The sequence below is a fragment of the Camelina sativa genome, chromosome 1, assembly GCF_030686135.1.
Source record: "Camelina sativa cultivar CO46 ecotype springtype chromosome 1, ASM3068613v1".
In the NCBI taxonomy this organism is placed as follows: Eukaryota; Viridiplantae; Streptophyta; class Magnoliopsida; order Brassicales; family Brassicaceae; genus Camelina; species Camelina sativa.
Window position 1 is genome coordinate 2057433 of NC_141880.1, and position 20125 is coordinate 2077557.

Below are 20125 nucleotides of genomic sequence, written 5' to 3' on the forward strand. Positions count from 1 at the left end.
ACTTTTACGAGCAGTCTCATCAACATACCAAAGCGTAAACCGTGACTAATTAAGAATTTGGAAACGAAGAACTGAGGCAAATACAATGAAATAGATTACATTTTGGTTGTTTTATGAACCTACAGACAAATCGAGCATTAACTATAGAAGCTAATGTGTTCATAACTTACACTCATAATCCCTCTCTCTCCCTACAAAGCACTCTCCTTTATTTGCTCCACACAAACAATAATTCCGTACACTTTTCTCTCTGAGGCAGAACATGGAGTTTCCCTCGTTGCTGAGAAGCTACCAGAAGCAATACTCCATTATAAGCCGTCATCAAGAATCGTAGAACTCACTAGCTCTTTTACAAACTCGCTCCGTTTCAACTTCTGCTTTTGATCCTCAGCTGACAGAGACGGTTTTATTGCATTCCTATCATCCACAAAGCCTTTATCAGTGATCCACACGTATATTGGAGTATGACTCAACTTGATCAAATGGTTTCAATTTAGCTCATACAATCCCAAGTTCCCAAATGTAATTCAAACAATACTAATGATTTATCCAGATTACAAATATCATTCAAATGATCCAATGCAAAGTTGTAGAGCAAAAACACTTAAAATAACCAAGAATCATCATCGAGGTTCAATCAGAATACCAGCAAAATGATAGATTATAACTAAAAAGGTGACCATAAGAGGTTAGGCACAAAAAATGATTGAAAAGGAGGAAGCATACCGTTGAGGTAAACGCTGACTTGATATATTCTTGTCTGGACCAGTTTCTGTAGATACACATGACTCCGATGTGAAGAAACCATCAGCGATAGGTGAAATAAAGGATGATAACAATGGGTCAGCCGCTACATTGGCTGATGAGGAAGAAGATACGATACACGAAGATCCCCTAAAAAGGCTCTGAAAGTTTCCATCAGGAAACTCTCTTCTCAAGATCGATAACGTGGAATGTGACCCCCCTCTTCTTGGTTTTCTCTTGCGGTACATGTAATGTCTCGTTAAGGAATGTTACAACACAACATAACAACAGATTGTAATAACACTAGTAGAGAAAATTGATTGTTATCTATGACTTGAGAAGACAAAAAGGATATCTTGAATATATTAGCATGCTGAAGGGTTATATGAGCAACCATATCAACACCCACCCTAACCGCACAAACTGGACATACCTACAATAACAACTCACTAGATTAACCGCTAGAAATAGATTCAATACACACAGCTGATTCAACTATTCTCCCTTGTGAATCAGATTAAAAAATCCTAATCTTCTCAGTTGCCTTTAGTAAAACCCTCCAAGAAACAACAGAGGAACCAACACTGCTCAGTCTAAGCTTTTGAGAATAATGTGATGAACCAGAAATGTGTCAATACCATTATTTACTTCAAAATTTTTTTTTTCACAATTTCAAGAAAAAAAAAAAAAAAAAAAAAAAGAAAGAAGATTACCCCATTTTTGGCTTCCATGGGATGATCTTCATCTATGTGGCAACAGAGAGATACAATATCAAAATAGTCAGAACAGAAAGGGCAAGCAAACTCTTCCCTGAACTCTTCTTCTCCATCTATCTCTTCAAACCCTAAGAACGTATCTGCAATTCCAAATAAATCCATCAAATACATACCCAATAACTACAACAAAACAAAATCCATCTCTGTGGTTACAGTAATATATGAACCTAAGATTTATCATGTTCATAAACACTGAGCATAGTAGCATCACAGGAGTGATTAAAATGCTACAAAGACTGCAACTTTTTGAATATTATTTCATCCAAGTTCTCAGAAATCAAGCAAAGCCAGAAACCAACCAACAACAATCAACAAAGCTTTGAAATTTCCATATCATAATCAAACCATACTTCATCAACCAAATACAAAAAGCCCCTATCCTTTCATTTTCTCAAGTATCAATCAAATGACGAAACCTTACAACCAAAAATCGATTATTTCCCATAAACTTTCTCAAACCTTGAAACAAAAATCAAGGATTCTAAATCGGTACAAAAGAACACAAAGTCTATCACCTAAACTACCTTGTCCTTCACCCATCAATTTGTTAGCCAATAAAAGATCAGATAATAATAATCATAATAATCGTTTAGAACAGAGGAAGAAAATAAAAAATCAAATCTTTAAAAACTAACCAGATCGTGATGGAAAAGCTAGCTGGTATCTCCTTGTAGCTGAAGCAAGACGATCACTCCATGAATCAGAATCCATTATTGATTAAAAAAAAAAAAACTAATCAAAATCAAAACCCGGAGAAGAACCCAAATAAAAAAAAAGTCGAAATTTTTATACTTTTTCCCTCAACAACACACAAAAAAAAAAAAAGTTTTAAAGAAATCAATCGATTTAGGAAAGAAAATATATCTGATGATTGTCTGAAGAAATCAAACGCAAAGGGAAAGACAGATACAAAAGACCACAGATTCTAAGGTCCGTTTTTATTTTCTTTAACAAAGTTTTTTTTTTTTTTTTTTTTTTTTGTTGTCTTTGATTTCTCTCCTCGTTTTTAATTATTTTGGATAGAGAGTGAGAGACAGAGGAGACAAGTTCGTTCTATTATACTTCTCTCTCTTTTATTTCGTTTAAGTTATGTTCTTTTTATTTATTTGATTTTATTTGCTTTCAATGATGAGTCTTTCCCGGAAAAATAGATAAAAAGTGTTGGGCCTCCTGCCACTTTAATGGATCCTTTTATTGTGTAAAGTCTACGAAATGCATGCCGTTTTGATTACTTTTACCCGACGTGTAAACTATCATTCAGTAACATGACGTTGGCAAGCTTTTTAATTTAAAACGTCATGCTGTTTGTTCTTTTGGACACGTGTCAAGTTTTCATTAGCTTCTTTTCGAAGATGTAGCAGTTAAAAGGTGTACCTAAAAGCAGCAGATTTCTAGCTGCTACGTCTGTCTGACTTTGTTGTCAACTGTTGTTTGCTTTTAATTTATTTTTATTTTTTCGGAATTTGTAAATCTGCGAACTGTTTTTTTTTTTAAAGCCGTCGGAGATTTTTCATCCCGCCGGAGATCGGCCGGTCTCCGCCGTTCCCGTCGTTTCTTTGGCGCGTTGTTCGTTGCTTTCTGTATGTTGGAACCGAGATTTCGTTTAGATCTATAGCTTCCGATCGGAGGAGAAGCGATAATCTAATCTAGACGTGGAGATCTTGGTTACTTGTTGTGTCACTGTGATTCTTCTAGGGTTTATATTTTGAGCTGTGCTATGGCGACTAGGAATCGTACGTTGTTGTTCAGGAAGTACAGAAACACTCTGAGGATCGTTCGTGCTCCGATTGGGTCGTCGACAGTGACGGGGAACAATTCGTTGACGGGAGCTAAATCCGGCTTAGGTCCGGTGATCGAGATGGCGAGCACCTCTCTGTTGAATCCGAATCGGTCTTATGCTCCAGTCAGTACTGAGGATCCTGGGAATTCGAGGTACTTCTCTTCCCCTTTCTCTCTCTTGCTGACATTGAAATGTTAGAAGCTTGGTGATTGCGTAAGAACTTGATCACTTCATGTAGTAGATGTTAGTATGAGTGGTAGCTCATGAAGTTTTGAAGTAAGTGTTTGATTTAGCAGAAGACATGGTAATCTAATCATCCTGAGCAACAACGTTTCTTATGGATTAGGAATTGGTAGCTAGATGCTCAACATTGTCGTTTTAGCCTCTTTGATAATTAAGATTATAGTACTCGTATACATTTCTGTGGCCTAATTTGTTGAAAACTGAAAGTTTTGTTTCTTGTTTTTAATGTCCAAGTAGAGGTACGGTAACAGTGGGATTACCACCAGACTGGGTTGATGTATCTGAGGAGATTTCAGTTAACATTCAGCGTGCAAGAACCAAAATGGCTGAACTGGGAAAAGCTCATGCGAAAGCATTGATGCCTTCATTTGGGGATGATAAAGAAGATCAACATCAAATCGAGTCTTTGACACAAGAGATTACTTTCTTATTGAAGAAATCTGAGAAGCAACTTCAGAGGCTCTCTTCAGCAGGACCTTCTGAAGATTCAAATGTCAGGAAAAACGTCCAGGTTGGTGTGCTTGACTTGATGTGTCTCTTGAAGGCGTTTCCTTTCGTTTTCCATCACTATCTAAAGTTCAAGTCTTATGTGTTTTATAACAGCGATCACTTGCTACTGATCTCCGAAACCTTTCGATGGAGCTTCGTAAGAAACATTCTACATATTTGAAACGCTTGAGACTGCAAAAAGAGGTATTTTATGACTCTCTGTACATTTCCTATGCTTGAGCCTTCACCATTCGAGTCTTTGTTCTGTTCTTCACCTGCACTTTTGTTTATATGAATTTCGTTATGCTCTTGTTACTTGTTTGTATATTTTATTTTTGTTTCTGAGAAGCTGTGACTTATGATGTATCATCAGGACGGAACGGATTTAGAAATGAATCTGAACGGAAGCAGATATAAAGCAGAAGATGATGACTTCGAGGATATGGTATGACTCCTTTGTCACAATCTTATTACCCATTATTCATCTGATTTCTGTAAACAATATGTGAATTTCACTACAGGTATTTAGTGAACATCAAATGAGCAAGATAAAAAAGAGTGAGGAAATATCTGTAGAGAGGGAGAAAGAGATTCAACAGGTTAGTGATTGCAACTCTTACTGCTGTTTATCGTTACTACTTTCAACTCTTACTGTCTTACTGCTCTTTATCGTCACTTTCTTCTTGTTCTGCTTCATGGACAGGTTGTTGAATCCGTAAATGAACTTGCTCAGATCATGAAGGATCTTTCCGCGCTTGTTATAGACCAGGTATACCACTAAAACTGGTGTCTTAACTTCTGAGTCACTGATTCTAGAAATACTATAATTTGAAACCAAAACTTGTCGTGACAGGGTACCATAGTTGATCGGATTGACTATAATATCCAGAACGTTGCTAGTACAGTCGACGATGGTCTCAAACAGCTGCAAAAGGTCGACTTTTTTTAAGACCAGTGTGTATACTCTCTATAAGATTTCATGCCTAAATGTTTTAGCGTAATCACTTGTGAATCTCCGCAGGCGGAACGTACACAGAGACAAGGAGGTATGGTGATGTGTGCGTCTGTTCTTGTCATCCTCTGCTTCGTCATGCTAGTACTCTTAATCCTCAAGGAAATTCTCTTGTGACCCAAGAAAAAGTGTGATAATTCATTCTTTAATTCTTTTGAAACGCGATCACCACATTTTTGCGGTACTGAGTGTTCTGTGTCCTCATATGGTCTGAAGAAAAAAAACCAATTGTGTTGTCTCTCTTCCTCGGTGGCTTTTGCTGCAGCCTGCGGCTTCTTCTGCTATTATTTTTCACTTCTTACGGCGTTTACATAGATGGACATCATCACTTTTGTATTGAGTGTTTGTAACTTGTGTTTTAACGAGTTTATAATGGTTTATTTACATGTAAAGATGATATTAATTATGATTTTTGAGGATCTATGGACAGAAGATAATATAGAACTGTAAGGTTTGTTCCAGAATACAAACTACTACTACTCCTGACCAACATTGTCATTACTATAGAAAGCAAGCAATGTAATCTCTAACCTCCATTTTCAGTTAGTGTATGAACAGAGCTGAATGTATGATTGCCAAAGCTGCCTGTCCTGAATCATCAGAAAAACACCAAACAAGAAATAAAGTAAATTGAACTACCGAAACAAAGTTGCTTGGCGTGAGTTTCGAGTTTCTCTTAGACTAAACTAAACCAAACCAGACTTTGATCTATAACAAACGCCTACTTCCTTAACGTAACAAGAGCTTGTTCCTACTAAGTCCATAATGAGTAAGCAAAAAAACAATTAAAGTTACCGCATGGAAATATAAGTCTTACCTCTTAAGGTCCGCAGTACATCTCACTGAGAGCGCCTGACGGTGTTGGCATGTTTGCAAAGTTGTCAAGTGGGACATATATCATGTCTTGTTTCCCTTGAACTCCTTCTTCTTCTTCTTCCTCCGTCCAGTATGTTTCTAGAATTTTCACCGATGTTTCGTAGATCTCATTGTTCTCGTGAGATTGCAGGCCCTCGATTTTCTCCAGTCCCTCAGCCTCTTCTATCAGCTGAGCATGTGGGTTTACATTTGTTTGAGGACATTGGTAAATACCTTTAGCGTTTCTTGTGCTGAAAACTTCTCCCACCTTCAGTATTTTCTCGAGTGCTTCTAAACAAACCATGACGAGTTGAGTATCTGAGGATGTAAGACGATCGCACAACGGTTTGATGCATTCTTGCTTTACTAGAAACCTGTCAAGACATTAACAAATCGCGTGTAAGATTTGGAAGGAAAGAATCAGACCCACACGGGTTTAAGAAGTGTATAAAGTATAAAACAACCTGCTGAATACTCTGCCAGGAAAAGTTGTAATAGATTCAATGGAATGAGACCAGAAGATTTGGTTCTGCTGTTATAACTCTTTTTCATGGCTCTATATTCAAACTACTGAATATTTGATTGCCTAAATATGTCCTAGTTTTGTATTAGGTTAAGTTCTACGTACATGATTTGCTTGTAAGATCCTCCAGCTATAGCGTTGCAGATAGCCCAGGCAGCCTCATTCTTGACATTGAGTTCAGAGTTTTGGAGCAGATTAACAAGTGCAGGACATATACCAGCATCAATTACAGCCTATGAAGAGATTTAAACAAGTACAGACATATATTCAGCGCGACGTCTTGATTAGATTCGATTAAAAAGAGAAGTCCAGAGACGTGTATTGGCAAACCTGAATCTGCGACTGACAACCAGCGGTGATATTAGAGACTGCCCAACAAGCTTCCTTCCTGATGGTCTTGTTATAGGATCCCCTTAGAAGATTTAACAAGCATGGGAGCGCTTGAAGATCAATGATATGCTAAGAATATCGCAAAGAAAAGAGTTCTGAGAACATAATCATGATAAAAAATCACATATTTATTCAAGTTTTAGTTCAGAAAGATAAATTGCATAAAGCCAGTTATAGTAGTGCTAACACTAAATTTATATCAGTAGCCGCATATTTACCTGAGTTTGACTATCATTTCCAGTTACAATATTTCCAATGGTGCGAAGAGCGGGAATGAGAACTAAAGGTGAACGGTGGCTGTTCAGAAAGCAAAAAAACCATCAGTAATATATGACTCTTGATTTTCTTGGTTAGTTGAAGTGATAAAGTCTCAATCACTCACACCGAAAGACCAATTAGTCGCGCACAAATTTTGGCTTCTATCACGGCTTGTACTTTTTCATTTGAACCATCAGAGAGATAGACCAGTGCCCAACACGTATAAGCCAAGAGTTCATTGTCATCTAATCGAATGAGTTGTGCAAGAGCTGGTAATGCAGCACTCACCTGTGGGCATATATAAGTGAGATATCTGAAATAATAAGACATTCATCAAATCCTATCAGAACAACTAAGCAGGCTCAAGAACCAAACCTTGTTACCAGAGTTTTTACAGTATTAAATATTTTAGTGCTAAACAGTTCCTGATCACCATAATATGGGCCAAAACCAATTTCACAGCTGTTAAGTATGCTGGATCAAAATATATTAAGAGTGCAAGACAAGAAGCTATAACAATACTCAGATAGGTCCTTACCAAAAAAAAAAAACAAAACTCAGATTGGTTCAAAACATACTTGATCAAATGGAGGCTGAGGCTTTCCTCTGCAAAGATTAGACAAAGTCCAAGCGGCGTTTACAAGCATAGAAAGTTTGGCTCCATGGTTTAACTGCGACAATAGAGAAGGTAGAGCTGCATGTCCAAGGACTATATCACGGCATCTAGGAGAGTCTCCAGAAATATTTCCTAATGCCCAGACAACCTGATTTTTCAAGCATACAGAAGAGCTTAGTTGCAACTGAAAAGTGGGAGGGATTCAACAAACTCGACCGAACATATTAAACCTACAAGTATATATAGTCTAAACCTTGTATCTTTGTTTATCAATAAATTTAGAAGTGTTGCTTTCCGTTTATTGATCTTTGTCATTTTCTTTATCTTATAAATCTACCAAGTGCAGAAGCAATCACATGCTCTTGGTAGTCATAAAAATTCGACAACCACATAGCATTGGTACATGATGACCAATCAACACATCATATACCTGCTCACGGACCCCATCGTATGGTGAGCTGAGAAGTCTCACTAGCATCGCAACCGCTCCATGATCAATCACCACTTCAGTGTTCTCAGATGTTCCAGATGCAATATTAGTTATTGCCCAAGCCGCTTCAAACTATAAAATTTGTTCCATGAAATGAGAAAGCATTGAGCTTGTGAAGCTACTGATAGAACCAGATTGATCATACAGATGCATCGAGGCTAACCTGAAGCTGAGGAAAGTCATCCCATGTCAGGAATTCCACAAAGCGTGGAACCAAACCAGCCTGTATAACTTCTTCAACGTGTAAATTAAACATTTCTACCAAAAGAACAGAAGATAGCATTAGAAAAGGCATATACATTGCTATTGCTTAACTTTCATATTGAACTACATTTACACATTATACAGCAAAGACATCATCATAAGGTCTGAGCAGAGCTCATTGCAGTCTAACACTAAAAAAGTGGCAAAAATGTTGATGTGGCTCATGTAGCAAATGTCGTCAACATAGACAATTGTGGCATAATAGCCTGTTAATTTTATAGCAACCGAAATTTGTTAGTAAATAAGTGGAATGGGATGTCTCTCACCACCACAAAGTAACGTTCTGATCTGAGTAGTAGCCTCAATCAACAGATCCCTCTTGTCAGACCAAATACGGCTTATCAACTGTAACCAATCGAACATACAAACTACTCAAACATAGAACTGATAATCCAATTATACATACGAAATGTTATATGTCCATTCAAAGAATTTCAACACCATGTTAATATTCTATAATATGATTATGGAAAATCTCCAGGTCAGGAAAACAAATGTGGAAAGTCTTAAAGTGCTCATACTGGGAATTTAAAGGATTAGATTAGATGCATTGCAGAACACATAAGAAGCTTTAGAAGGCAACACCCAACTACGAAAGTTAAATAGGCTTCTAGCACTGTATAATCAAGCTTCCGTACATGCAAATTCTTCATAAACCAATAGCGATCATGAATAAGTAGCAATCGGAACGATCGCATCAAGCATCAAAAGTCAAATTTCAGAACGCTATATGTCAAGAAGCTTGAAACCCAATCGTCTGACATAATCACTCGAATCGAAAAATTAAGAACACCAAATTCAAACATTAGAAACACCAAAATCAATCAGAATCGAATAGATCATTTCAAAAATCTCAACACCAGAAGCATGGATCTAGGGATCTCCAGAAATTTAAAGCCAAATTCATCAATCAATACTCCAGATATTTTTTTTTCGCGACGAAAAAAAAAAATGTTAAAATAAAACGGAGAAACGGACCTTCTGATCAAGAGAAACGGCGGAAGGAGAATGAGGAAGAGACTCCCGACGCTTCTTAAGCAAACTCTCTTCTTTCTTAGCTTTGCGTATCTCAACCATGTCGTCCTCTCTTCGCCGACGACCACCAACTCCGTCAAGCACAGCCTTGTACCCGCTCCTCCGTACTGACATCGTCCAGCTCGTCCTCATCGACGTTGTTCCTCCTCCTCCCTTCATCATCGATCTCGCTTCGCTACCCAAACGATTTCGACGGTTTTATTTTATTATACCACCAAAGCAACGAAACAATCCCACGCTCTTCGAAAACAAATCAAAACAAAAAAAACGGTTTTTAACTTTTTAGGGTTCAATTGGATATTTTATAAACATTAGGGGCATAAATTCGAATTAGTAAGATAACTTGGGGAGAACAAAGATAAAAAAAAAAAAAAAAAAAAAAAAAGCGAGCGCAAGTTGATTCGTTCCCGCCTAATTTCTGTTACAGATATTATTTGTTTTGATATCGAATCCGAATCGAATTAATTATGACTAATTGCCATGTTTGCACGGCGATCATAAAGGTTTCGATTGATTTTTTTTTGTTTTTTGACCTGCAAATAGTTTCATATTATAAATATCCAATCTATCGAATTGAAAGAAAGAACAAAAAAAAACAAACACTATTTATTTTATGAACGTGAGAGTAAATAAATGTAATTTGAAACGTATCTCGTCGTGATTAGTTATTAATTATCACAATTTCTCTGTACTGTGCACACATCTATATCTCTATATCTACATTTTTGGAGACATTTAGCAATTAAATCCTAGAGTTAGAACCTATTTATAAGCATGCCATTAGCATTAATTATTAATTTAATTTATTAATATTAAATTTCAATTTTTGGAAACAAGATTTCTCATCCTAATAAAATTTCCAAAACAATAGGAACCACTCCCTTTAACATTAAATATTAAGTTTATAATAAATTTAATTAATATTAAGTTTTCAATTTTACAAAATAATATTTTTTCCATAGAAATATTTTCTAAACAAATTATATACACACATCTTGGGTCCATTTTAATAACCTTTGGTTATTAAAAGAAAAACAATGTGGAATTCATGTCAATCCCAACAAATAACTGTTAACAATCTTTTATTTGCATTTCACAACAAAACTATATATATTAAAGTTAACTGATTTTTTATATATAAAACATACAAAACTACAATACAAAATTATCCTATACATAAACAATTTAAAATAATAAAAATATTACTATCTGTAAATAAAAAAAAACACACACAGTATATTCCTTCTATAAATCACTACTTATTTAATTGTATGTTATACACTTATACAATAATATAAAACAATAAACCTCAAACAAAATAATTTCTAATTTCTATACTAACTAATATATCTATATTTGTAAGGTTGTACATTTAAAAAAATACAAATTAAACATTAGTTATATATAGTTAATCTATAAAACAAATTATTTATTTTTATGAAAAAATAGTCTCGCGGTGTACCGCCGTTACCAAAAAAAGGTAAAAAAAAACACACCAGTGAGGTAGAAAAAAAAAATAGAGACCAATTCAGTTTAAGGTCTATTAATTGTTCGCTATAAGTTAATTTCTCTTTCTATTTTCAATCATTTTGTTGTAACCATCTTTTTGTTTTCCACCACATTTTACCTCAAGGCTTTGAATAGTATAGAGAATCTATTTATTCGGAGTATTAAAGCATAAAAAAAATTAACAAAAAAGAAATAAGATAAGAAACATACAAAAAAAAAAAGAGAGAGACAAAACCAAGATGGAGGATTTCCAATCTTCTAGAATACGATCTTACAAGTCGTATGAAGGAGATAGGAACCTCCAACTGGTTGATCCTGCTGATTTAAAACCGGTCAGAAAAATTTACGTTGTCAGAGAATCAAAGCATAATCGATCTCCAATGACATCAGATCTATGGCGCAAGATTTCTTATAAAGACTTGCCCGTTAGACCCACCAGAAAATCTACCTCTCATTCAACATCGCTAAAAGGTAATCAAAAAATTATGTATAGAATACAACTAAATATTGTGCTTGAATTTGATTGCAACATTTACAAATAATGATTATATAATAGTTTAAACGTTATGCAAAATGTTTTGTTTTAAAACAATCATAGGATGGTGGAACGATCCGGAGATAAAGAGAAAACGACGAGTGGCGAAATACAAACTTTATTCGGCCGAAGGAAAGATGAAGACAACTTTGAAAAAGAGTTACAAATGGCTTAAGATTCAATGCTCTAAGATTATTCATGGGATATAGGTCCCTCGTATTATATAATCTGATTAGACGTTTGTTTTGAAATTCAAGAGATTTAATTTATTTTGTTCATTATGTAATTGTGTTCCTTGTGTATTTCTATTACATTCAATTAACTTGCACATCCAAAAAAAAAACTATGTTAATTTGGAAAAGTTATCTAACTACGGTTATATGTTGTATGTTTTTTTTTTCTTTTTCAAGTAACACCACAACCAAAAAAAAACTTTCAATGTGTGACGATAATGGTTTGATATGGGTTTTTTTCAAAAAAAAAAAAAAAAATTGGTTTGATATGAAGATAATTAAGTGGGCATCAATTTTGTTCAACACTAGGTACTCATTTTCCAACATCTATAAGTTTTTAACCTAATTAATAGAAGCATATCGAAATTTCAAGAGGGAGAAAGATATGACTTTATAACTTTCGGAAAAGTCCGAAGAAAATATCTCACCGAGTAATTAGAAAAATTAATGAGCAGATGACCTTCACTAAGAGCTAGATCAAGTGGCGGCCATTGAGCCGAGCTAGGAAGCAAATAATGGAATCAAAATCACTTAAGAATGACTCCGACCAAAAAAAAAATCACTTAAGAATGAAGTTTAATTTGTCAAACCTTTACAAAACTACATTTTTGAGAATTTCTTTTACTTCACTTCTTTCAGCATGATGTAACCTCTGACTCTGTCACTTTTAGAATTTTGGTAAGAAAAACATAGTAACAACAGAAAAAGAGACAAACACGTTGACGTTCGTTCAATAAAGCAAAGCACTGGTTGATAGTATGAAATTTAAACACGTGAGGTAGAACGGCGACGTTTGCAATTCTAGTGGATAACAATATATACATTTACTATAGTTGATAAGTCAACGAAATTTTTAATGTTACTATAAGATCGCAACCCCCATTGTCTTGAAAGTATCACCTAAGTTTCTGAAAACAGGTATAAAAAGAAAAGAACGCAAAAGCTACAAAAATGGCAAAGACCCTCAATTCCATCTGCTTCACCAGTCTTCTGCTCGTTCTCTTGTTCATTTCAGCCGGTATAATTTCGGTTCTAGTCTTTCTAAGTTGTTCATTTGCATGCATATCTATACACAAATATAAAGCAGGAACCACCATTACTAGCTATTTTGATTGTAACTTCTTGATCTTTTTCTTCAATATATATATATACAGAGATCCCGAAGAGTGAAGCTAATCACTGCGATAAGTTCTTAGGCGAAGCCACAGTGTCTTACCCATGTAGGGAAAGAGAGTGTGAAGCCCAATGCCATGCGCATTATGAGCACTCATGTAAAGGAGAGTGTGAGGATCATGACCATGAAGAGCATTGCCACTGCTACGGTTATTGAAATACTATAATGTTACAAATAAACTCGTATCGAATAAATTATAATAATACTGTATCTCTATAATGTAAGTGTGGTTTCTTTCCGTTGTAAGTTGTTCGTTTCTGATAAAAGAGTAGGACGAAGCTAATGACGGCTTCTATCTGCGTCTATAATAAGATCATATGTTGTATGCGTTTTCGTTTTGGTAATAAAACTGTTTTGTGTTGTCTACGTGATTCGATTGCTAAGCTATATATGTAGATAAAAAAAAACATAAGTTAATCTTCGTCTCGATGATCTCCGTTCACAATACAATTTAATATTTTCTTCTTCTTACTTAATACTCCCTTTAATAATATAATATGTTTTAGAAATGTTATTTTGTTTTATAATATATGATGTTTTTAAAATTTTAAATAATTTTTAGATTAGTTTAATATTTTATATTATACAATTTTGTTTATGATTGGTTAAAAATTTTTAATATGCGTATTTTTACTAAAAATATCATATATTTTGAAACAGAGGAATATTAGATGCTCCATGAAAAAAGTGTTTCACAAAGATAAATGTTATTAGATTTTCAATCTCAAAATATGTATTGTAAGATACTTTAAGTTTTTTTTTTGTTAAAAGGATACTTTAAGTTTATCCAAAGTAAATGAACCAATGGCAATATATCAGGGTATTTTAAATTTATGTGAGTATGAATGAATATGAATGTATGATTATCTTCAATAGTTTATCTATGGTGTAGCGACACTAAATTAACTTCTATGTTTGGTCGTCATATTTGTTTAAATAAAACTTATAAGTTTGACAATATTTATTTGTTTCCCGGCCTCCCCGTCAATTGCTAAAATTAAAAATCATAATGAAACTACAAAATGACATACGAAAATAAATGAAAGTCCAGATGCATCATCACTCATTCAGTTGGTTAATTTGTTTCTCTCTTGGTAAGTACTAAGTTTCACTGAAAAAAGGTCGAGGCAACCATTTTTGTACGATATTGCCAATATTGCAAACAAATCCCATTGTGATTGTTTTACTACAGCATTTTGTAACCTAGGGTTTAGCCGAATGGAAATTTACAAAAAGGTCTTATATATTATATATATGCACTAATTGGATTAAAATGTTGAAATTTGAATAGTTTATCGAGTTTGATAGAGGAGAACAAAAGAGGAGAAAGATTTGACTTTTAAAGCCATCAAAATATGTCCAAGGATGATATGTTAGAGGTGAAAATTAGAGACATTGATGAGAGCAGTGGACCTTCTTCTCCATAGATCGTTGAATATCAAAAAGGAAATTGCTTAATTTAAATTGGACCCATTCCAAATGTCCAACCCTATCTTACGCAAAATTTAAAGGCAATAATCGGACGGCATTTTAGTAACGAGAGATCAAACCGGCGGTTATTAGAAATCAGTTGAACCAGAAAAGGGAAACCGATGACATGGAGACCGGTTATCAATAAAATCGCAAGGATCGGTGAATCTCTCACCTTAAGATGGACTTGGGCCTCAAAGCCCATCAATGATAGAATGAAACGGCAAAAATGGCGGGAAAAATAGGATGGAGGTTTCTTTTTGTGCGGCGGAAAGGGCTCTAAAAAAATTCAGCAAATTTTCCTAATCGCCGTCGTCGGGAATAATAGCCGGTTACGTTGCCGGAGATGAAGGATCAGGATCTCGAATTGGAGAAAGCTCGATTGATAAGCCTAGCTACACAGCTCGGATTCGACGAAGAAACCGCGAAGAAATGCTTGGATCGATTCGTCTCTCTTTACGGTACCAAAATTTCGAATCTAGATTCTATACTATATGCTCTCTCGTAATCGATTGGGTTACTTAGGTTTATGTGTTTTGTCTTAAAAAGGCGATGATGGTCGGGATTTCATCACTGTTGAGTTATGTGGAGATGATTTTCTTGCGGCGTTAGCTGATTTTGAAGAGGGAACTGAGGAATGGGATGATATACAGGCTATAGAGTCTGAAGCTCAAGGAACATTGGCTGAAATGTTTGATAAAGCTAACCCTAGTGATAACGGATTCAAGACTGATGATGATAATGATGATGATGATGATGATTCTAGAGTCCAAGTTCATGTCATTGAGGATTCTCCTGAGCCAAAGAAACACCCGGAGGTAATGGAGTTGGATTCTTCTAGTGATTTAGAAGATGTTGAGACACGCTTCAAGGTTCCAAGGAGATCACAGACAAGTTCTATAAATCACTCCTTGAGATCTATGGTAAGATTCATCATTGCAGTTACTGTTTCATGATTTTTGGGAGAAGAACAAATACTCTATTTCATTTATGTACTGAAAGATATATCTATATTTAATCATCCGTAGAAGCTAGAACTGTGAGGATGAATGGTTTACAAAAGAAAAGCTTTTTATCGCAAAGACTTGGCTCTTCATTCATTTGGGTCTGGTTCCTATGACAAAGTTAAAATAGTTTTTTTTCATGGGTTCCTTTTACAGCTTCTGGGTTTGCTACATTTTGAACTGTGTTTTTAGTGACAAACTTGTACTTTCTTCTTGTACTGAAACTTCTGCTTTGTTCTTCTTTCAAGGATTTTTCCATGGAGGATTCAGTTTCAACAATTTCAGGAAGAAAACCTTCTGTACATATATCACAAAACGACCTTGTAACTCCGAGTTACGAAGAGTTGCAGGCCTTGGATGATCTGGAGTTTGCAAATTTGGTGATCTTTGGGAACAAGGTGTTCCGGCCCCTGCAGCATCAAGCATGTAGAGCATCTATGGAAAAGAAGGATTGTTTTGTTTTAATGCCTACGGGAGGGGGAAAAAGTCTGTGTTACCAGGTCATGATCCCTTAGCTTTTATATGTTCCTGAAGGCGTGATTTGCCACAGTCTGCATACTAAATCTTGTCTATTTTGTTTGTTTTACAGCTTCCTGCAACACTAAAAGCTGGAGTTACCATAGTTATATCTCCTCTGTTGTCCCTCATCCAGGATCAGATAGTTGCCCTGAACCTTAAGTACGGGATACCAGCGACTTTTCTAAACTCTCAGCAAACAGCTTCCCAAGCAGCAGCTGTATTACAAGAGCTTAGGTGAAAATCCTCTCCCCATTTCTTTCATTTTTACAGTCAAGCACCTTAGACATCATTTATCCTTTTTGTTTAATGGAGATCAAACCATCTAAATGCTCTTAAAAGGCTTATACGTGCATTGACATTTTGTTTGCAGAAAATATAACCCGTCATGTAAACTCTTATATGTGACACCTGAGAAAATTGCTGGAAGTTCATCCTTTTTGGAGACACTAAGATGCTTAGACCGCAAGGTAGATTCAGTTTTTCTTGTTGTTGTTACATAATATATAACAACCAAATTCTAGCGGTAATAAAAATGTTAAACATCTTCCATCATTAACAACAGGGACTGCTGGCAGGTTTTGTGGTTGATGAAGCTCACTGCGTGAGGTACAATACTGTTCTCCCTTTCTTTCACACATTATATCTTGTGGTCTACACGAATGTCTTCTGATTGTTCATCACCAACACCTTAATATCAAAATAGATCTCTGCCTGCGACCTGGGAAAATTTTCCTTGTGATATACAAGATGTGTTGTTTTTCTTTCCAGTCAATGGGGACACGACTTTCGGCCAGACTACAGGGAACTGGGATGTCTTAAGCAGAACTTTCCCCGTGTTCCTGTGATGGCTCTTACAGCAACGGCAACTGAATCAGTCTGTCAGGTAACAACCATTACCATGATTAGATCCTTTTGAATTTGGGAACAGATTTGAATGTTCTGAGGATTTCCATTGCACCAGTTCTCAATTTACCTTCAGAAGACAATCATACGCTATCATATGTTCTGGCTCCTTATGATATGAACACTGCTATTTTGCCATTTTGACCAACCCTTTTTTTTTTTCCACACAACAGGACGTACTAAAAAGTTTGAGAATTCCCAGGGCTCCGGTTTTGAAGATGAGCTTTGACAGAACCAACTTGAAGTATGAGGTGATCGTTAAAACAAAAGAGCCGCTGAAACAGCTCCAAGAGCTGTTAAAAGATCGGTTCAAGGATCAGTCTGGGATTGTTTACTGTCTCTCCAAAAGTGAATGTGTCGATGTTGCGAAGTTTCTGAACGAGAAATGCAAGGTGAAGACGGTATATTACCATGCTGGTATGCCTGCAAAACAGAGAGTTGATGTACAGAGGAAATGGCAAACAGGGGAAGTCCGAATTGTTTGTGCGACCATCGCATTTGGGATGGGAATAGACAAAGCAGACGTGGTAAGTCAAGCCTGTTCATAGCTGTGCAGCCATTTTGTTGCTAATTTCTGCCACTTTCCTCTTTTTTTTTTTTTAATAAAAAAATTCGGTTTTGCTGCAGCGTTTTGTCATACACAATACCTTGTCGAAAGCTATAGAAAGCTACTACCAAGAGTCAGGGAGAGCAGGAAGGGACGGGCTTCAAGCACAGTGCATTTGTTTGTACCAGAAGAAAGATTTCAGCAGAGTCGTTTGCATGCTGCGTAATGGACAAGGCAGAAACATGGATAGATTTAAGTCAGCCATGGCTCAGGCCAAGAAGATGCAGCAATACTGTGAGCTGAAGGTAATATCGTTAAAACGCAAAATGGATAAGCAAACGTTTTTAATTGTCTGTTTCCATTGTGGATTATATGTTCAAGATTTTACTTCATCCTTACCAAGTCTTAAATCTATGAATGTTACAGACAGAATGCAGAAGACAGATGTTACTAGAGTACTTTGGAGAGTCACTCGACCGGAGGATTTGTAAAAGCAGTTTAAACCCGTGTGATAACTGTGAAAAGAGCTAAAGTAATCTCTATCAAATTTTTATGACTTGACCTCTTATATATTGATAGTTGATACATATAGTTTTCTTCATATGACCTGAGAGTTATTAGTAAAACCAAGTTATGATCCTAGTTGTAATAGTAAAACCAAAACCTGATGAGCATTTCCAAGGTTTAGTTCTCAATACAATTCTTCAAGGTCATGGTTTATGGGTTTGTCGTAGAAGATTAATTTGTACCCAAAGAAACATATATGTATTATAAATTGCGCTGATTACATTGGGAAACAAGTAAAGCAGTAATTTGAGCAGACCCTGTAACCATCACTCAAGTCACTCTCTATATCTGCAAATACTACTCACAAGCAAAACAGTTCAACGGAGGCCAGACGGAGAAGGTAGATATCTAGATTCTAGAAACAGAAACTAAATCGCTGTTATAAAACCAGAGAGGCAGGAAACGATGAACAAAAAAGTTGTAGACAAGGTTTTTGGTGGAAAGCAGTAGTACATCGTAAAGGTAAAAAGCAAACAACACTGCTTCATGACAGCATTGAGTCATTTACTCATTGTCACCCTTACTGATGCTTCTTGTTGCCATGCGTCTTCTTTTGGGGCTTTGTTGCGACGTGCCTCCCAAATTCGGTCCGTTCATTTGTTGAGATGGTGGGATAACTTGCGGTGCAAGCAACTGATTTGTGGTGGCATTCTGGCTGTTATCTCCAACCGCTAGGTTTGCATGGCCATCTCCGAAGTGAAGCGAGTTCGGTAACGATGGGAAAGGGACTTGCAATGTTCCTCTGGCCCAAAAGCTGTCTGCTACTATCTTTTTGAAGTTCGTTTCTAGAACTTCCGGATCGAAATATAGTGCATGTCTCCTGAAACAAAAAAAAAAAAAAACAAGATGAAAGAGATTTGAATCATACAAAAAGATTAGAAACAGAAGCAAATTAAAGGAACAAGGTAAAGTCACGGGAAGCAAAATCAACCTGCAAAAAGTAGAAGGATGATCTGGAGTGTAATGGCTGATCTTTTCCCATTTACCTCTACAACCTAGACCTCCCTCTTGGAAGAACGTTGGTGGTACTCCCAACTGCAGAGAAAAACACATACAGACTAATGAGGTTCAAGTTTTAAAGAATGTGTACTAATATATAATATATTACCTCGATTTCAAGGCATCCAGTTTGAACGTCCGCTTTAAGGGACAAGACATCGCCCCAATTGATCGCCATCCTTTTCCAATGTTGTCTTGTTTCAGTCTCTCCAACGACGTCAAGAATCTCCCAGATAAATTTTTGCCTTCCAAAGAAGCACCTAACAATAAGATCATAGCGGTTGACCGCAGCTTTTGTCCAATCTCCGATTGTAATCTTGGTCATAGGCAAGATAACAGATGGTATTCTCCGTGGTTTAGCCAAGTATTGATTTGAACTTGCAACCTGAGTTTTACACGATCGAGTAACAAAACCAAAGGAATTAATGGGTTGAAATGTGATTCCAATATGGCACAAAGAACAGAGCAAGTTTTTTTTTTGGTTTTAATGTGAAGAAAGAACAGAATGCAAGTTGAATAGTAAAGAACCTTCGATCCAGAAGTAATGGCCGGAGAATCTCCTCCAGAACTTATAGGCTGACGTCCCAGAGAAATATCCTCTCCGAGAGACGGAGACTCAGCGGCTAAACCCAATGAAAGATCCAAGCCATCGGTTGAACTCGACGGACCACCAAGACGAAGAGCCGCTGTGCTGCTGTTTGATGAACCCGATAAGAGATCAAAGCCATCGTTTGGGGCGAGACCTTGTGACGACACATCCGAGCCAGCGAAAGAAGAAGTAGAACTCGACGACGGAGCCGCGACCACAGGGAGATATTGGACGAGAGGTGGTGGTGTCTCCGCTGCTGCTGCTGTGTAGTCGGAGTTCGGCGGAGCCAATGATAAATTCAAAGCCTCGTGATCAGGATCATTTTCCATTCTTGAATTCTTGAAATATCAGAAGAAGAAGAGCGAGGGAGTGATTAATCAAGAAGATGATGATCTAAGTTGTTGGAGCTTTCTCACTCTTGTATATAAACGGTTGGCCACGTGGCTTCAATAAAGGTAAATTATTTTGATTTATGGAAATTAATGTAAAAAAATATGGGGCGAATCGCATAATAAAAGCTTTGGGTTGGGCTTTGTATTTTTTTTGGTCAACAAAAAAATTTATAAGAAGAAGAAAAAAACGACTTTTTTTTTTTTTATTA

At 36.2% G+C, this 20125-nt stretch overlaps 7 protein-coding genes across 14 annotated transcripts; 4 read left to right on the plus strand and 3 right to left on the minus strand.

The window, feature by feature from the left end:
* Window positions 1-56: 56 nt before the first annotated feature.
* On the minus strand, window positions 57-2644 carry LOC104715310 (protein DEHYDRATION-INDUCED 19 homolog 3). The gene is made up of 5 exons (XM_010432747.3): window positions 2156-2644; window positions 1458-1600; window positions 1100-1177; window positions 727-992; window positions 57-417 (listed from the first exon to the last, which is right to left on the minus strand). Exons 1-5 carry the CDS (start codon window positions 2229-2231, stop codon window positions 309-311), a joined length of 672 nt encoding a protein of 223 aa, XP_010431049.2. The 5' UTR covers window positions 2232-2644; the 3' UTR covers window positions 57-308.
* On the plus strand, window positions 2477-5508 carry LOC104715505 (syntaxin-43). The gene is made up of 8 exons (XM_010432977.3): window positions 2477-3452; window positions 3781-4054; window positions 4147-4236; window positions 4406-4477; window positions 4554-4631; window positions 4736-4801; window positions 4886-4966; window positions 5054-5508. Exons 1-8 carry the CDS (start codon window positions 3238-3240, stop codon window positions 5159-5161), a joined length of 984 nt encoding a protein of 327 aa, XP_010431279.1. The 5' UTR covers window positions 2477-3237; the 3' UTR covers window positions 5162-5508.
* LOC104715376 (importin subunit alpha-7-like) lies at window positions 5374-9860 on the minus strand. Of its 7 annotated transcripts, none has more exons than XR_015566184.1 (11): window positions 9419-9860; window positions 8707-8785; window positions 8340-8434; window positions 8117-8248; window positions 7649-7834; window positions 7195-7358; window positions 7031-7109; window positions 6753-6881; window positions 6364-6655; window positions 5862-6273; window positions 5374-5634 (listed from the first exon to the last, which is right to left on the minus strand). XR_015566184.1 is itself a non-coding variant. In XM_087465307.1 (11 exons), the coding sequence occupies exons 1-10, from the start codon at window positions 9635-9637 to the stop codon at window positions 5865-5867; spliced, it is 1620 nt and encodes a 539-aa protein (XP_087321433.1). In that variant the 5' UTR covers window positions 9638-9860; the 3' UTR covers window positions 5374-5629; window positions 5862-5864. The 7 variants fall into 7 exon arrangements, 4 of the variants coding, with proteins under 4 accessions (XP_087321433.1, XP_010431108.2, XP_087321484.1 ...); XR_015566190.1 differs by having other exon boundaries at window positions 6528-6655; window positions 6753-6907; XR_015566195.1 differs by having other exon boundaries at window positions 6753-6907.
* Window positions 9861-11164: 1304 nt separating this feature from the next.
* Window positions 11165-12102, plus strand: LOC104715637 (uncharacterized). Its single transcript, XM_087465528.1, has 2 exons — window positions 11165-11455; window positions 11583-12102. The coding sequence occupies exons 1-2, from the start codon at window positions 11224-11226 to the stop codon at window positions 11726-11728; spliced, it is 378 nt and encodes a 125-aa protein (XP_087321654.1). The 5' UTR covers window positions 11165-11223; the 3' UTR covers window positions 11729-12102.
* Window positions 12103-12656: 554 nt separating this feature from the next.
* Window positions 12657-13292, plus strand: LOC104715728 (defensin-like protein 205). The gene is made up of 2 exons (XM_010433135.3): window positions 12657-12770; window positions 12907-13292. Exons 1-2 carry the CDS (start codon window positions 12704-12706, stop codon window positions 13080-13082), a joined length of 243 nt encoding a protein of 80 aa, XP_010431437.1. The 5' UTR covers window positions 12657-12703; the 3' UTR covers window positions 13083-13292.
* Window positions 13293-14602: 1310 nt separating this feature from the next.
* Window positions 14603-18089, plus strand: LOC104715818 (ATP-dependent DNA helicase Q-like 1). 2 transcript variants are annotated; one of them, XR_015557200.1, is made up of 10 exons: window positions 14603-14857; window positions 14946-15319; window positions 15649-15900; window positions 15990-16153; window positions 16290-16386; window positions 16482-16525; window positions 16623-16802; window positions 16996-17349; window positions 17450-17674; window positions 17796-18089. XR_015557200.1 is itself a non-coding variant. In XM_010433223.3 (10 exons), the coding sequence occupies exons 1-10, from the start codon at window positions 14743-14745 to the stop codon at window positions 17898-17900; spliced, it is 1845 nt and encodes a 614-aa protein (XP_010431525.1). In that variant the 5' UTR covers window positions 14606-14742; the 3' UTR covers window positions 17901-18089. The 2 variants fall into 2 exon arrangements, 1 of the variants encoding a protein (XP_010431525.1); XM_010433223.3 differs by having other exon boundaries at window positions 14606-14857; window positions 16688-16802.
* Window positions 18090-18111: 22 nt separating this feature from the next.
* LOC147949468 (uncharacterized) lies at window positions 18112-19919 on the minus strand. Its single transcript, XM_087450402.1, has 4 exons — window positions 19464-19919; window positions 19045-19320; window positions 18868-18971; window positions 18112-18756 (listed from the first exon to the last, which is right to left on the minus strand). The coding sequence occupies exons 1-4, from the start codon at window positions 19851-19853 to the stop codon at window positions 18441-18443; spliced, it is 1086 nt and encodes a 361-aa protein (XP_087306528.1). The 5' UTR covers window positions 19854-19919; the 3' UTR covers window positions 18112-18440.
* Between the last annotated feature and the right edge of the window lie 206 nt (window positions 19920-20125).